The sequence below is a fragment of the Diceros bicornis genome, chromosome 23 (assembly GCF_020826845.1).
Source record: "Diceros bicornis minor isolate mBicDic1 chromosome 23, mDicBic1.mat.cur, whole genome shotgun sequence".
Taxonomy (NCBI): Eukaryota; Metazoa; Chordata; class Mammalia; order Perissodactyla; family Rhinocerotidae; genus Diceros; species Diceros bicornis.
Window position 1 is genome coordinate 47,622,125 of NC_080762.1, and position 17,644 is coordinate 47,639,768.

The 17,644-nt window shown below is 35.8% G+C and overlaps 1 protein-coding gene across 1 annotated transcript in view; it reads left to right on the forward strand.

The window, feature by feature from the left end:
• CEP162 (centrosomal protein 162) overlaps nt 1-17,644 on the forward strand; it is an 89,983-nt gene that overhangs the window by 13,226 nt on the left and 59,113 nt on the right. The window contains exons 7-11 of the mRNA XM_058566688.1: nt 4,505-4,620; nt 5,899-5,929; nt 11,919-12,029; nt 15,808-15,999; nt 16,595-16,676. Of these exons, the coding sequence (XP_058422671.1) occupies nt 4,505-4,620; nt 5,899-5,929; nt 11,919-12,029; nt 15,808-15,999; nt 16,595-16,676 (532 nt within the window). The remainder of the gene's footprint in view (nt 1-4,504; nt 4,621-5,898; nt 5,930-11,918; nt 12,030-15,807; nt 16,000-16,594; nt 16,677-17,644) is intronic.

Sequence of the window (17,644 nt, forward strand, 5' to 3'; positions counted from 1 at the left end):
CTGGGTTTGGCTTTTTTATCCAATCAGAGGATCTCTGACTTTTAATTGAAGTGTTTCTACCCTTTACAAAAATATATTTATTGATATAGTTATTTACTGTTTTGCCATTTTTTTTTTTATCTTTCCATCTTTTTGTTGTTGTTGCTTTTGTGCTGCATTCTATCGGATTGAGTAGTTACAGCATTCCATTTTATTCCTTCTTTTGGCTTGTTACTTGTACCGCTTTGCTGTATTTTTTTCCTTAGTAGCCCTATGATTCACAATATCTTTATCTTTATTAGATATCTTTATCTTATTACAGTCTGCTTTCAAATAACATACCACTTTATATGTCTTAACAACAGTCATCTCCCTCCAACCTTTTTGCTATTTTTGTCATGTATTTTTCTTCTATCTATTTTAGAAACCTCACAATACATTATTACTTTTAATAGTCGATTATCATTTAAAACTTTTTAAACAGATAAAAAATTATATTTATCTAAAAATTTATATGTCTCCACATATTTACCATTCCCAGTGCTTTGCATTCTCTTGCATAGAGTTGAGTTTCTATCTAGTACTGTTTTTCTTCGGCATGAATTACCTTTAAAATTTCTTGTAATGCAGGTCTACTGGGAACAAATTCAGCTTTCATTTGTCTGAAAATATATGTTGCCTTCGTTTTTGAAGAACACTTTTGCTTGATATAGAATTTTAGTTTTCTTCCTTTGAGCACGTTAACAATTTCATTCTCTTGTCCTCTGACATTATTTCTGATGAGAAGTCTGTGGTAATTCCTATTATTGTTATCTTGTATATATTGCATCTTTTTTTCTCTGTTTTCAAGATTTTTCTCTTTATCCCATGTTTTTTGACAGTTTGATTATGGTGTATCTTGGTGTGCTTTTCTTGTATCTTTCCTCTTTGGAGCTGGTTGAGCACCATCAATCTGTGGAGTTATAGTGTTCATCAAAATCAAAAAATATTTTGGCCATTAATTCTTCAGATATCATTTTTGCTGCCCCCTGCCCTAATTGCAAGTATGTTAGAAAGCTAAATTTTGTCCCACAGGTCACTAAGACTGTTTCATTTCTTAAAGCTTTTTTCCTCTTTGTGCTTCGGTTTTCATTGCTATGTCTTCAAGTTCACTGATTTTTTTTTGTTTTCTTTAATCTTCTGTTAATTCATTGCATTTTTGTTTTTATTTCACTCTAGAAGTACCTTTTGTATCTTTTTTATCTCTTTGGTATCTTTCCTCGTTATGTTCATTTTTTTCATGTCCTCAACATTGAGCATATTCTGCTGATCTCAACGTTTGTTCATTTCTGGGTCTCTTTCTGTTGACTGCTTTTTCTCTTAGCTATGGGTCACTTTTTCCTCCTTGGAAATCTAGTAATTTTTTATTGGGTATGAAATATTGTGGATTTTTACATTGTTGAGTAGCTGAATTTTGTTTTATTCTTTTAAAGAGTGTTGAGCTTTGTTCTGGCAGATAGTTGATCCTTTTGAGGCTTTTCTTATGCTTGGTTAGGGGAACTCTAGAGTAGCCTTTACTCTGACACTACCATTGAGGCACAGTGCTTCTGCTACTGAATCCCCTGCTGATCAGTGAGAACTTTTTTCACTCACGCTGGTTAGAGCTCCAAAGTCTCCTTGCCCTGTGTGAACTCCAGGAATTATCCACGCAGCTTCTCATTCTTAGCTCAAAGTACACATAACTGGCTTAGTATTCAGCAAAGACTCAAGGGGACCCCATGCAGATTTCTAGAGCTCCGTTTCTACATAGGTACTTCGTCTCTTTGTCCCTGGCCTGCAGCTTCTGATCACCTCCGCTCTTCTGAACTCTTACCTCTGTCTCCTCAACAGTGACACTGTCCTGATCTCCACCCCGCTACTTAGCTTTCCAGAATGTACGTGCCTTTAGGGAACTGTAGGGCTCAGCTCACTTGTTTATCTTTTCTTAGGAATCACATTTTTGTGCTGCCAGTTGTCCAGTGTCTGAAAACAGTTGTGTCATGTATTTTGTCCAATTTACTAATCGTTTACAAAGTCCTTGAACTTCAGCATGGTAGAGGAGAAATTAAAATTTGCAGCTATGTTTTCCAACAAAGAATAAAAAGTCTTCAAAAAAGATGTTTTAGATCTTTTACATTGAATATTGTTTATCTGAATTTTTAATATATTTTTTATTTATGCAAATAATATTTTCAAAGTTACAAGGGTAGAGAATATAATAATAGAAATACTACCTTGAATGTGTAACATCTTCCTGCAGAAAAGGTTGGAGCACTACAAATTAGTATTCTCATTTTTTTCCAAACAATATAGTAGAGCCTGGATGTTGTTATATCTGATATTTCTCATATGAGAACCACCTTCTCAATTTAAGTTTACTCTTTCTTTTTTATATCAACTTAATTTGCCTCAGTGCTTCTTTCTGAAATCTCTAATATGCTGTTTTCCTTCTCTTAATTTGTTGTCTTGTCCATCTGATTTCTCTCTGCATCTACCAATGGCATTTCCTTCTTACTTCAAACCTATTTTATTCATGACAGATTCCTGGGGCAGGGGTTGGTCATTCATATATTGCACAGTAGTATTTGCCTATAGACTGTGCAGTTACTATGTGCAAATTACAAAATGTAGTTTTGAAAATTGCATATTGATTAGTGCTTTTCCCAGTCAGAAATGATATATGGCTTTATTAACTTTCAATTCAGATTAAGCATAACACTAGCTGTAATAATACTAACAGAGATAATTATTACTATGAACATAATAGCTAACACTTATATATAGTGCATATTATATATCAGCCACTGTTCTGAACACTCTAACTCTCAATCTTTTCAGCAACCCTTTGAGATAAGTACTATTATCAGCCCTACTTTACAGATGGGAAAAGTAAGGCACAGAGGGTTTATGACCTGCTGACAGTTCTACAGCTGAAAGTCGTAGAACCAAGTAGTGAATCCAGGCCTTCTGGCTCTTGGCCGTGCTCTTAAGCACTGTGCTGTACTGCCTGAATTGGTTCTTACACTGCCTCTTTGCAGTCACACGAACACTACATCCCCTTCCATTGATTGCATGTAGTTCCCAAATCCCAAGTAGTTGTCTAAGTTCATTGTCATGCCCTCCCATATCTCCTCTCCCCTTGCTCATCATCTTTTCTTAAGTAAATCTTATCTCTGAGGTTACTTAAAATTCAGTGATTCCCACTTAGAATATTCATGTCTTCATCATTTTATATTGCTTTAGCACCTAGAAGTATGTTTAATACAAACTAATTTCTCAGTAACTGTTTTGTGACTTTAATGATGTCTATTGATATTTAGAAAATCCCAATGTTCTTTCTTATCTAGAAGAGAAACAAGGTGAGCTTCTCAGCCTCAGAACATAGATATTAATGCAGTTACCCGACTAATCCAGCTTATCCAGCTAAGTTACAACACCCATGCTGTTCCAACCTCATATTCCTTATCAACTAAAGTGGAGATGTTTCTGTAGACAGATCTCACTCTAACTTCCAAGCCTTCTCAAATTCATTCCCAGACTTCCATTATTAGTTATACTCAGGTTGTCCCCTCCATTCTAAGAGAAGACTAAAGGACAGCCTTTCCAGAAGCAGACTCTCTAGTACCTCGTACAGTCTCTCTCAACAGGCCAACCTGATTCTGAATGTGATCTAATTTTTGAAATACAGATAAGACTTTTTCTTTCTGGAATGATCGATTCCACTCTGAAAAGGCTGTTCCTCTTCTACAGCCCACAGATCTCCGTCAATCCTTTGATTTAAGGGCTGTAATCAACAGGTTAATAATTGATGAAAAGATCCTGGCCAAATAGTCCTTGCTCTACCCTCCCCATTAGTAGTCTGATGACATCATGTTAATGTGGACACAGCTTTCCCTTCTGTTGCAAAGTCATTGAGATATAATTTGAGACTTTAGCTGAAAAGTTCCCAGGATTGGGAAACAGTGAAGGTCATATAGGGCCAGTATTTCCTAAGAGAGGTGTCAGAGATAGACTTCTCATAAGTGCTGTTTAAGGCTTACGGTAGAGATACCTGCAGAAACCAAAAAAATCAACTTAAAAAAATAAGCAAAATCCATCCTTTTTAAGGGTGTCAAGATTTCACAAAAGTGCTGCTTTTTATAAGTAAGCAATTTGAGATTTTTGTCTTTAAAAAACAATTACTAAAGTTTGTTTTAAAAATGATATAAAATCTTTTGGACAGCTCTACAAATTTTTAGTTGGTTAATAATATAAAAGATTAAAAATATGAAACTCTTATACTATTTGAAAGTACAAAAAACTGAAATGAGCCTAAGATAGTCTTATGAATTGAATTCTCATTAAATCTTTGCAAAAAAAAAGTACGTTCTCTAAAGATATCTTTATGTAAATATTTCAGTAAGTTATTCTCATGCGGACTTCTTCCTTTGAAAATCAACCGTTTTTTCCTGGAATTTGACTTCTTTGACAATGTGGTCCTTGTATTTTTTAAAATTATTTTCTTCAGAAAATTACAGTGATGATTTTGAAGATGAGGATATTGATGCACCTTTGACTACTAAAGATGAAGAGACTAATTCCAAAGAAAATCCCGAATCAGAAGAAATAAATGCACCCAAACAGGTATACATCAGTTGTATATTTGAGTATTTATGCTAGTAGTAACATTACTGTCTGAAACTTACTTGGCTAAGATCATGAATTAAATTATTCCATTCACATTCTATGTTGCTATAGTCTTAATTCTTTCGTTTCTTAGTTCTTACCAAAATGGTGAAAGATACTACAAGATATTGGCTGCCTGATAGACCTTACCCTTGAGCTATCTCACAGTAACTAGTAGGATAATTACTATTTGTTATATTGGTCTATATCTGGACACAGTCTCTTTTGGGATTGTGTGTTAGGAGTAGATGTTTTGAACATGTGAGAAACCATAAACTCTCTAAAAAGAAGTGAGGAACACTTTCCAGGTATTAATAAATACTCTTATTTTTAAATTTACTTAGTATTTTGTCCTTGGGTGTCTGTGTCGCAGTTTGGGGGGAAAACCAAGATGACCTTAGAAATACATGAATATTAATGCACGTGATCTGATGAATATCTTTAGAGATTTAATGGGATTTATACTTGAAATATGGCCGTTACAATATTTTATGAAAAATAAATAGGTCAGTAGAAGGCACGATAGTGTGGTATATTAAGAAAGTATAGCCTGCATATCAATGTGTCAGCCTAAATGTGGGAGCCTAGTAGAGAGTCGTCTGGGTAAGGATCTGAATAGGAAGGAAATAAAGCTCTGTTATTATGGGATGATCCTACATACTGCTTAAACAAGTGGGGAATATAGGTGACACCAGTTAGAAAACTTATTCTAAGGGAACCTATAATATTGATGAATTTCAACCATCTTGCCATTTGGTGGCCTACCTTTTTGAGACAAAATTTTGTCTCTCAAAATGTTGATGGAACAATGAAGACAAGTTATATTTGATCATTAATTTTTAACAATAAGGGAAAAATGATTGGTGATATTATAATAGTGGGAATCTTACATGAAGTATACATGTTATCTTGAGTTCAAAAAATAGGAGAATTCTTGAGTAAGGTAGATGAGTAGGTGGCGTGTAGATACTTTAAACAAGGCTTATGAAGGCTTAAGTTAATTACTGGTAATTGCCAAGGTTCTGAAGAGACTTTTAAAAGTTCTCTCATAGCTACAATCTCTGGTCTTGTAGAATTGTTGGTGAATAAGAGTGATGAAAGAAACCTAGAGGGCACATTTCTTGATCTTTTTATAGTGGAGTAAAGCACTGGCTTTCAAATTTTGTTACTATTTCCATTGTCATTTTACATAACTTTGGTTTCAAATCATATGATCATTTTCTTCTTTTAATTTAGGAAGAAGAGAAAACTGGCATGCTGGCTAATGGTAAATATTGTGTATATTCATATATTTTAGTTGGCAAAAACTTAGTCTGTTCAGAGTTGCATCTAAATGATTCTGAATGAATCACTCTCTCTTAGTTTTTTAATATGTCTAGAGAAAGTTCACAGCTTTTCTCAATACTATGTGCCTTATGACTATCTTGAATCCTTCCTGTTAAATTTAAGAATATTTCTTTTTTAAAAGCCCAGGACCACATGGCTTCATGGGTGAATTCTACCAAACGTTCAAAGAACAATTAATACCAATCCTTCGTACACTCATCCAAAATAGAAGAAGAAGGAATACTTCCAAACTCATTCTGTGAGGCCAGGATCACTCTGATACCAAAACTAGAGAAAGACACTTCATGAAAAGAAAACTACAAGAAAGCAATCCCGTTTAAAATAGCACCAAAAAGCAGAGAATACTTAGGAATAAATGTAACCAAGGAGGCAAAAGATCTGTACACTGAAAAGTGTAAAACATGATGAAAGCAATTGAAGCAGAAACAAACAACTGGAAAGATATTCCATGTTCTTGGATTAGAAGAATTAATATCATTAAAATGTCCATATTACCCAAAGTGATCTACAAATTCAGTGCAATCCCTATCAAAATTCCAATGGCATTTTTCACAGATAGAAAAAACAATCCTAAAATTCATATGGAACCACAAAAGACCCCAAATAGCCAAACCAATCTTAAGAAAGAAGAACAATGCTGGAGGCATCACACTTCCTGATTTTAAGCTACGTTACAAAGCTATAGTAATCAAAACATTGTTGTATTGGCATTAAAAACAGACATATAGATCAATGGGACAGAATGAGAGCCCAGAAATAAACCTGTGCATATATGGTCAATTAATTTTTTTTTTTTTTTTTTGTGAGGAGATCAGCCCTGTGCTAACATCTGCCAATCCTCCTCTTTTTTTGCTGAGGAAGACGGCCCTGGGCTAACATCTGTGCCCATCTTCCTCCACTTTATATGGGACGCCGCCACAGCATGGCTTGCCAAGCAGTGCGTCGGTGCGCGCCCGGGATCCGAACCAGCGAACCCCGGGCCGCCGCAGCGGAGCGCGCGCACTTAACCGCTTGTGCCACCGGGCCGACCCCTATGGTCAATTAATTTTTGACAAATGCACCAAGAATACATAGTGAGGAAAGGATAGTCTCCTCAATAAATGGTGTTTGGAACACTGGCAGCCACATGCAAAAAATGAAACTGAACCCCTGTCTTACACCATACGCAAAAATGAACTCAAAGTGGACTAGAGGCTTGAACATATGACCTGAAACTGTAAAACTCCTAGAAGAATACATAGGGGGAAATCTCCTTGACATTACACTTGGCAGTGATTTTTTGGATTTGACACCAAAAGCAAATGCAACAAAAGCAAAAATAAGTGGGATTACATCAAACTGAGAAGCTTCTGCACAGCAAAGGCAACCACCAAGACAATGAAAAGACAATCTATGGAATGGGAGAAGATATTTACAAACCACGTAATCTGATGAGGGGTTAATATCCAAAGTATACAAGGAACTCATACAACTCAATAGCAAAAAAAACCAAATAACCCAATTAATAGACATTTTTTCCAAAGAAGCGGTACAAATGGCCAACAAGTATATGAAAAGATGCTCAACTTCACTAATCATTAGGGAAATGCAAATCAAAACCCCAGTGAGATATCACCTCATAGTTATGAAGGCTGTTATCAAAAAGACGAGATAACAAATGCTGACAAGAATGTGGAGAAAAGGGAACCCCTGTGCACTGTTGGTGGAAATGTAAACTGGTACAGCCACTATACTTTGGAGGTTCCTCAAAAAATTAAGAACAGAACTACTGCATGATCCAGCATTCCCACTCTGGGTATACATCCAAAGGAAACGAAATCATTATCTTGAAGAGATAGCTATACTCCATTGTTTGTTGCAGCATTATTCGCCATAGCCAAGGTATGGAAACAACACAAACATCTGTTGATAGGTGACTGAATAAAGAAATGTGATATGTATATATATTACTATTTAGCCTTAAAAAAGAAGGAATTCTGCCATTTGTGACAACATGGATGAACCTGGAGGGCATTGTGCTATGTGAAATCAGCCACACACAAAGAGACAAATACTGTATAGTACCACTTATGTGCAGAATCTAAAAAACAAAAGTCAAACTCATAGAAACAGAGTAGAATGGTAGTTGCCAGGAGCTGGAAGAGTGGTGGGGGAAATGGGAAGAGGTTGGTAAAAGGGTACAAACTTTCAGCTATAAGATGAATAAGTTCTGAGGATCTCATGTATAACATGGTGACTGTAGTTAATATTGTATTGTATAATTGAAATTTGCTAGGAAAGTAGAACTTAAATATTCTCACCAAGAAAAAAAAAGGTGAATCTGTGAGTTGATGGATGTATTAATTAACTTGATTTTGAAAATCCTTTCACAATGTATACATATATCAAATCATTAAATATATTACAATTTTATTTGTCAATTATGCCTCAGTAAAGTTGGGGAAAAGAAAAAGATGGTTAATTGACAAAAGAAAATGTAATTTACACAGTCCCAATCAGTGGTATGTTGATATATGTTTAACCACCAGATTCTGAAAGAAAAGAAAAAGCCATAATTTGTAGAGCTTGCCCATTCATATGGTGTAAATACTTCTATCTTAGTTGATTTCAAGATATCAATGTGATGAAACAGTATGAAGGTGTTATTCAGATACAGTTGATGTGAATTACCTCAAAGTAGTTAACAATAAATGTAGTAAAGTAATTAAGAAGCAAAAAAGAAAACAGAAAGAAAGGGAAACTGCAGGCCAGTATCCCTGATGAATACGTGCAGAAGTTCTCGATAGGGCTGGCCCCGTGGCTTAGTGGTTAAGTGCGTGTGCTCTGCTACTGGCAGCCCGGGTTCAGATCCTGGGCGTGCACCGACGCACCGCTTGTCCGGCCATGCTGAGTCCGCGTCCCACATACAGCAACTAGACAGATGTGCACCTATGACGTACGGCTATCTACTGGGGCTTTGGGGGTAAAAAAAAAAAAAAAGGAGGAGGATTGGCAATAGATGTTAGCTCAGAGCCGGTCTTCCTCAGCAAAAAGAGGAGGATTGGCACGGATGTTAGCTCAGGGCTGATCTTCCTCACAAAAAAAAAAAATAAATAAATAAATAAATAGAAAAGAAGTTCGATAAAATACTAGCAAACTGAATTCAGCAGCACATTAAAAGGATCCTACACCATGATCAAGTGGGATTTATCCCTAGAGTGCAAGGATGGTTCAACATATGCAAATCAATGTGATACAACACATTAACAATATAAAAGAAATAGCCACCTGATCATCTCAGTATACACAGAAAAAGCATTGGACAAAGTTCAACATCTATTCATGATTAAAACTCAACAATATAGAACTTTCCTCAACACAACAAAAGCCATATATGAAAAGCTGACAACTAACGTCATAATCAAAAGGAAAAAACTGAAAGCTTTCCCTCTAGATCCAGTACAAGGCAGGGGTGCCCATGCTCCCACTTTTATTTAACATAGAACTAGAAGTCCTAGCCAGAGCATTTAGACAAGAAAAAGAAATGAAAGGCAGCCAGATAAGAAAGGAAAAAGTAAAATTATCTCTGTTTGCAGATGGTGTGATCATATGTGTAGAAAACTCTAAAGACTCAACAAAAGAAAAACTGCTAGAACTAGTAATGAATTCATTAAAGTCACAGGATACAGTATCAACATATGAAACTCAATCTCCTTTCTATACACAAACAACAAACTATCTGAAAAGGAAATTAAGAAAAACAATCTCATTCACAATAGCAACAAAAAGAGTAAAATTCTTAGGAGTAAACCTAACCAAAGAGGTGAAAGACTTGTATGCTGAAAATTATAAAACACTGATGTAGAAAATTAAAGAAGACACAGATTAATGGAAAAACATCCCATGTTCATGGATTGGAAAAATTCATATTTTTTAAATGTCCATACTCTTCAAAGTGTGGATATACAAACTACAGTTCTACAATTCAATCCCTATCAAAATCCTAATGGCATTCTCCACATAAATAAAACAATCCTAAAATTCATAGGGAATTACAAAAGACCCCAAATAGCCAAAACAAGCTTGGACAAGAAGTAAAAAGCTGGAGGCATCACACTGCCTGGTTTCAAAATATATTCCAAGACCACAGTAATTAAAACAGTGTGGTACTGGTGTAAAAACAGACATATAGACCAATAGAGCAGAATAGAGAACCCAGAAATAAATCCACACGTCTGTGGTCAACTGATTTTCAACAAGGGTGCCAAGAATATACAGTAGGGAAAGAAGAGTCTCTTCAATAAATGATGTTCGGAAAACTGGATATCCATGTGCAAAAGAATGAAATTGGACGCTTATCTCACGCCATGTACAAAAGTCAACTCAAAATGGATTAAAAACTTAAATGTAAGGCCTGAAACTATAAAACTTTTAGAAGAAAACAGGAAAAAATTTCTTGACATTGCCCTAGGCAATGGTTTTTTTGGTATGATCCCAAAAACATTGGCAACAAAGACAAAAATAGACAAATGGGATCACATCAAACTAAGAAGCTTCTGCACAGCAAAAGAAACAATCAATGGAATGAAAAGGCAACCTACAGAATGAGAGAAAATATTTTTAAAGCATATGTCTGATACGGGATTAATGTCCCAAATATATAAGGAACTCATGCAACTCAATAGCAAAAAGCAGATAACCCAATTAAAAAATAGGCACAGGACCTGAATAGACATCTTTCCAAAGAAGACATACAAATGGCCAACAGGTACATGAAAAGATGCTCAACTTCACTAATCGTCAAGGAGATGCAAATTAAAACCACAATGAGATAATCACTTTGTACCTGTTAGAATGACTGTTATCACAAAGAGGAAAGAAAACAAGTTTTGCTGAGGGTGTAGAGAAAAGGGAACCCTTGTGCACTGTTGGTGGGAATGTAAACTGGTACAGCCACTATGGAAAACAGTATGGAGGTTACTAAAAACATTGAAAATAGAATTGTCTTATTATCCAGCAATCCCACTTCTGGAGATATATGTTGAAGAGATATCTGCACTCCCATGTTCATTTTGGCATTATTCACAATAGCCAAGATATGGACACAATCTAGATGTCCATGAACATATGAATGGGTAAAAAAAATGCATATAGATATAAAAATATTATTCGCCTTAAAAAAAGAAGGAAATCCTGCCATTTGTGACAAGATAGATGCATGTGGAGGACATTATGCTAAGTGAAATAAGCCAGATGCAGAAAGACAAATACTGCACAATCTCACCTATATGTGGAATCTAAAAATGTCAGATTCATAGAAACAGATTAGAATGATGGTTACCAGAGGCTGAGGGAGGAAGATATGGGAAGATGTTGGTTAAGGGGTACAAAGTTTCAGTTATGCAAGAGAAATAAGTTCTGGAGAGCTAGTGTACAACAATATGACTATATTTAACAAAAGTGTATTCTGTACTTGAAATTTGCTAGCCAGGGCAATCTTAAGTGTTCTCACCACACACCCAAAATAATGTAACTAGGCAAGGTGATGGATGTAAATTTGCTTGATTGTGGTGAATATTTCACAATGCATGCGTATATCAAATCATCAAGTTCTATACCTTAAATATGTACAATTCTTAATTGTCAACTATACCTCAATAAAGTCGAGGGGGAAAAAAAATTTTTTTTGTTATTTTTTTCAGGCCTTTTGACTTCCACATATAAAAATACATTAAACTATCTATTTATGTTGATGTAAGCCTACTCTCTTGAATGTAAGACAAAAATCATGCTTATTAGATATATGATTATATACTCTTTATATGTAAACACTTATTTTTATATGGATTGCATATGATTAAAATATTTTCTTAAATTAAAGGAATCATATAAACGTCTCTACATTCCTAATTTCTTTTATGTTGTTCCAGTGGTGCTGCTTGATTCATTGGACTCTGTTGCAGAGGTCAACCTTGATGAGCAGGATGGAGCAACAGCTAAGCCAAAGCCAGAAATGACTGATAATGAAATGACGGGAACAGGTAAAAATGTTTGAAAAACTCACTATTCTCTAAATATGTAATATTTTATGACTAATTGACTTCATTTCTGGGGAAAAATATATAATGTATATAAATATATAATAGTAACATGTCAAGACGTTACTCATTTACTTGTTATTATGCAACTGAATATTCTGCTATGATGAAAACATGTGCTGGGCACATGTTCCTCAGTCTTACTGCTGTTTATTTAAGTACATGTCACATGTGTGCTGTGATAGTGGATCCACTTGCACGTTTTTCAGTAAGCAGACGTGAATTCCTTTAAAGGACCAATGTGGAGCTACAGCTTTTCTTATCAGTGATACATTATAGGAAGTTCGTATACGTACAGGATGGCCAGAGAAACTGTATTCTAAGATATACATGAAAACAAAGCAGGAGGCAAAAGTTAGCACTCTGATGATGTTCAAAATATTACAGTTACATAAAGGGCACATTTGAGTTTGCAGATTAATTTCTGTTACAGTTTTTAAGTTTTATAGCACGATTTAAAATGAAATTTCAATCAGACATCTTTGGAACCCATGATTTTCTCTGAAACCCTGATTTTGTAAAATACAGTATGAAAACTGCTGCTGTAGTTTATAAGAAAAACTCAGAAATAAAAAATGTATTGCTGGAAGTAAAAATTCTGTTTAAGATGATCCAAGCAGTTATATAGTTATAGTTTTTTGGTCTTATTTCTTAAATGTTTTTGATTCTGAAATATTTTGATGAGTCAATTACTGACAGATAGTAGAGTGTGAACTTATTGTCATGTAGGCTTTGATTCATCTTCCCAGCCTTGCCAGTTATCAGCTGGGTGACATTGGACAGTTAGTGCTCCTAAGCCTGTTTCCTCTTCTTTAGAACGAGACCTTGTGATAGTCAACTGAGATAATATGGCGTGCCTAGGACATTGTTCAGATTCAGCAAGCAATAGCAACTCTATGGTTGTTACCATTATTGTAATTTATGTCTACTCTCTGTTAATAGTATAAGTTACAATAAAGAACCTGAAGGGACTCAACAAAATGCTTGTTGTCTGTTGGATATTGAATCTACCTAGTATTTCAAAAATACACTTGAAAATCTTCAAATCAGCATCTGAACTTAGTGTAAGAACTGAAAAGATCAGTGGGGGTGTTTTTTTGTTTTACCATGTTTCTTCCAGTATTAAGCAGGCTCAGATTAGGTGATACATTGTCAAGGAGCTTCTTTTTTTAATACTATTACTTATGACATTCTTTGTGCTTTATTGTAGTAAAAAGATTGTAGCTATAAAAAGGAAGTTTTCATAACACCAGGCTGGATCTAGCCTTTCGCTTGTTTTCATTTGTCACGCGGGCAGGTACCATTTTGTGCTGTGGCTGCGTGACTGGAGTAGTCACGGGTTGACAGTACTGCCCCACCACTAGACCCTCGCCTCTGCAAGATAGGATTTGATACTGCTCAGCTTTCTAAAGTGGAGAAATACAGGGAGCTTTTGACTATAGTAATATGTAAAATAACTACATGGAGTACTCTTTCTAATGTAAAAGGCAGAGAAGTCAGCCCTTTACTTTTCTCTTGGTGAAATGCTTGGAAAGGGGCCGGCCCTGTGGTGTAGTGGTTAAGTTAGGCACGCTCCGCTTCGGCAGCCGGAGTTCAACAGGTTTGGATCCTGGGCATGGATGTACACCACTCATCAGCCACGCTGTGGTGGTGACCCACATGTAAAGTAGAGGAAGATTGTTACAGATGTTAGCTCAGGGCTAATCTTCCTCAGCAAAAAAAAAAAAACTTGGGAAAAGTTAACTTATATGACCCTGGAATTATTTTTAATATCACTTGAATTAATCGTTCAAGTTAGGAGAAAAGTATCTTTCCCCTGCTCTGTTTTCTGAGCAGTCCTTAATACCTCTCTATCCTCCATTTCTAATTTCTAACTTTCAGGTCATTTGTTTTTCTACATGTTTTCTGCTCTTGCTTTAAAGCCTGGAACCTCTTTTTTCTGACACCTCATACCTGTGGTAAATTAGTTATGAGCATTCAGTACTGCCTTGCTATTTACCATTTGGGGTCTTTTCTTTTATATATGCTCAGCAGATACTTAAGCATCTTGGTATTTCTGTAGAGGAGGGAAAACGCCTTGTGCCTTTTTCCTGTCTTCATGAGGTTAATTCTGTCCTTCAGTCATGCTCAGTCATGGATGGGTTAGGGGAATGTTAGGCTGACCTTAACAGACAAGAACTTTTTCTTCAAGTCCTGTTAGAAAATCCCTGCCACTTAACCATTAGTGATTCTAATGGTTAGTTAGAATCCCCCACTTTTTTGTTTTTAATTTATTTAAGCGAATCTGTTATTTTTTGGGCATGCTCCAGATAGCAGTGGTGACTTGAAGCATTAGATAGAAAGATATCCCATTGTAAGGCATTCTTACACAATCTTATATGGGGTCACTTGGCTCAAAAATAGCGCCTCGGAATTGTATACTATACAGCCTGCAGTTTATATAGGGGAAGATGAGTGTGTATTCACCATTTTATTTTTAAGCGTTAATTACTTAATCATGGATGTCAAGAGAAGAGGAGGCTGGTCACCCTATTTCTCTTTTTTTTCCACTCTTCTATGACTCCTTTATTCTTTAATTTTGAGAATTCCACTGTTAATAATGAAAATTACAGAATGAGTAAGAAAATACTCATAAAAATCATAGATCATTATTGTCATTAGATTCTTTGAATTCTTTTTTCCAGGATTTGTGTATCAATTGGTGGCAGGAGGAGGAGGGTAATAGGGAAGGAAGAAGGAATGATGACATCAAGTTTGCTATTTTGGATGACTGGGTACATAGTGATGCCATTAGCTACAATAAAAATCTGGTAGTAGAACAAGTTTTGTTATAGTAATATAATAATAGTAGTATAATAATGAATTCAGTTGGGGATATGTTAGATGTGATTTACTCATAGAACAATCTAAATATCTGTTAGAGAGTTTAATATTCAGAAAAGAGATAAGGACAAAAGACATAGATTTGAGAGTCATGAGCATATGGGTAATAGTTGAAGCTAGGGGTCTTGATGAAATTAGTCAGGCCAAAAAAATAAGTGAGAAATTTAAAAAAGAGGGCTAACGAGGGAGCCTTGAGATGAGCCATTTACCATAAGGGGTAGAGAAGTAGCCATCAGAGTGGTGGGAAGAACAAGGAGAAGGAATGCAGAAGAAACAGTTCCCAGGAAAAGGACAGTGTCAAATGTCTCACAGTGTTGAAGAGAACCGATGAGGGCTGGATTTGGCTGTTAGGAAATTGCTTTTGATTGTAGCAGCTTTAGCAGGATGTTGGGACACATCTTGGATTGCAAAGTTAGAGAGGTGGATAGCAGTTGAAGAAATGCAGGCTACAAGATGCTTGGTGGCACAGGGAAGCAGAGAGAGTAATAGTGCTCAGGAAGAGGCAGAATCCTTGAAATGATTGTGGCAGTGTGGGAATTTTAGGAAGAGCTTTATCCAGTGCAGGCGGGTTGATTAAGGGTAGTAGGAAGAGAAGGCAGTAACCAGTGGAGCCAGATTTTACAGTTACCTTGTCAGGACACATCTCAACTTGCTGAAAAGAGTCATTGATAGGCTATAGCCATCTATTGCCTACGTTTGTCTTTACCTCTCTCTTTATAATGTCCCTGTTGTCCTACAGCCTTGTTCACCATTCCTAGCAGACTAAGGGGTGGTATTCGTGTTTTATCTTTCTCGTATATTTGTGTAATTACACTGGAGATGACGTTTATTTCAACAGGTATTTCTTATGGACAAAGCAATAGTGACGTTGAAGCTCTACATCAGGCTTATCGTCATATAGCCCATTCTTTGGGAGATGCAGATGAACAAAGAATTGAGAGGAATGCAGTAGAAAATATCAAGAGCTCAGTGAAAGATCGTCCTCAAGAAAATGAAGAGTCCTCTAAAAACATCTCTACCACGGAATCTGGTAAAAGCTTAGTTATTTGAGACCATCTCTGAACAGTTTGCAGTTTAGTGTAATTTAAGTACAATTTGCTATAGTGATTGTTTCTCAGCCTCTTAATTTGTTTAAAGGGTTTGCTCAAATGAAATCTGGGAATCATTGGTTTAACTGTAAAGTTAGAGCTAAACGTGGGATAAAATTTCAGTTCTTCCTCCAATATGCCTTGACCAAATTAAGATATCACTTAAGTGTTTTCACATTTTTTACTCTTTTCCATGTACATATACTAAAGTTATTTTTTAAATAGAGAACAGTATTTTGGGATCAACTAAATACATATTTAGCAGGTATGTATGTATGTATCTCTTGGATACACACATACGCATATACATGAGATATATATGTCCATACAGCTAATGTATAGATATATGTATTTCAAATATAAATATCAAAGGAGGTTTTCTTGGTAAGCAGATTTACAGTGGGAATCCAGGTTTACTGTATTGCTATTTTGTTAACTACATCCATCAGAGAAAATGTAATTTTGGTTGTATTAGCCATTAAATTAAACAATTTGCATAACATTTTTGGTTGCTATTTTAACTATTTTCTCCTCTAGATCTGCCCACAGTAGAGGAGCTGATGAAACCTATCAGAATAGATTCCTTTGGGGTCGGTGGTTTTGATTTACAACCTGTCAGGTATGAGTTTTTTGAAATGGATTGTGCAGGTTGGTTGTTTGTTTATTTATTGTTTTGTCACTGGAAACTGGTAGAATCATTTGTTCTACGTAATCATTCCTGGCGAATGATTAATGGATAGCTTGTATGAGTCTGCCCCTGAGTCACTACTCTCTTCTTTTCATATTAGCCCTTACTCAATTAGTTCATGAAAATTCTTCTAAAGCTAAAATTAAAAAAAAAATAAGTGATTCTACTAAAAAAGTTGCTGTCATTAAGTAGTCTTAAAGCTTTTCACTGGAAAATACAATCCCCTCAGCTTTTAATAGCTTGGGGACAGTTGATTCCAGTGGTGAGAGGGAGCATGAATTTTATTCTGTGTATGTGAGTCTTAGAGTTGTTTCTTTATAAACCAGTCAGTTTTGGACTTAGTGTCACAGGGTGAGTTCTTTGCTCACAGGAGAAATGGGCTTCGTGAAAACGCTGCAGCTCCAGTACATTTAAGCTTGTGGGACCTCATTGTCATTCTCCCACACACAGAGTAACTCATCACAGTAACCTTGTCGTAAGACAACTTTGCATTTGTGTAGCACTTAGAGTCACATCCATTATCTCATGTGATCCTCATAACAAGTAGGACAGGCATGTTTATCCCAGCCATTCAAGTGATGACACTGAGGTGAACTCAGTTTTGTGGTGGAGCTCTCACAAGATGATGATGATGATGATGATGATAACGATGATAACACTAACATTTTTATCACACGCTTACTGTGGGCCACGTGCTGTGCAAAGTTCCTTACATACGCTGTTTCATTTAATCTTATAGCAACTCCATGACATGTATTCCATTATTATCCCCATTTCATAGATAAGAAAAGTGAGCCTTAAAGAGGTTAAATAAATTGCACAAGGTCGTATGGCTGTAACCAGGGAAGACAGGAAGTCCATGTGCTTAACCAATTACATTGTCATATCTTTGATGTCCT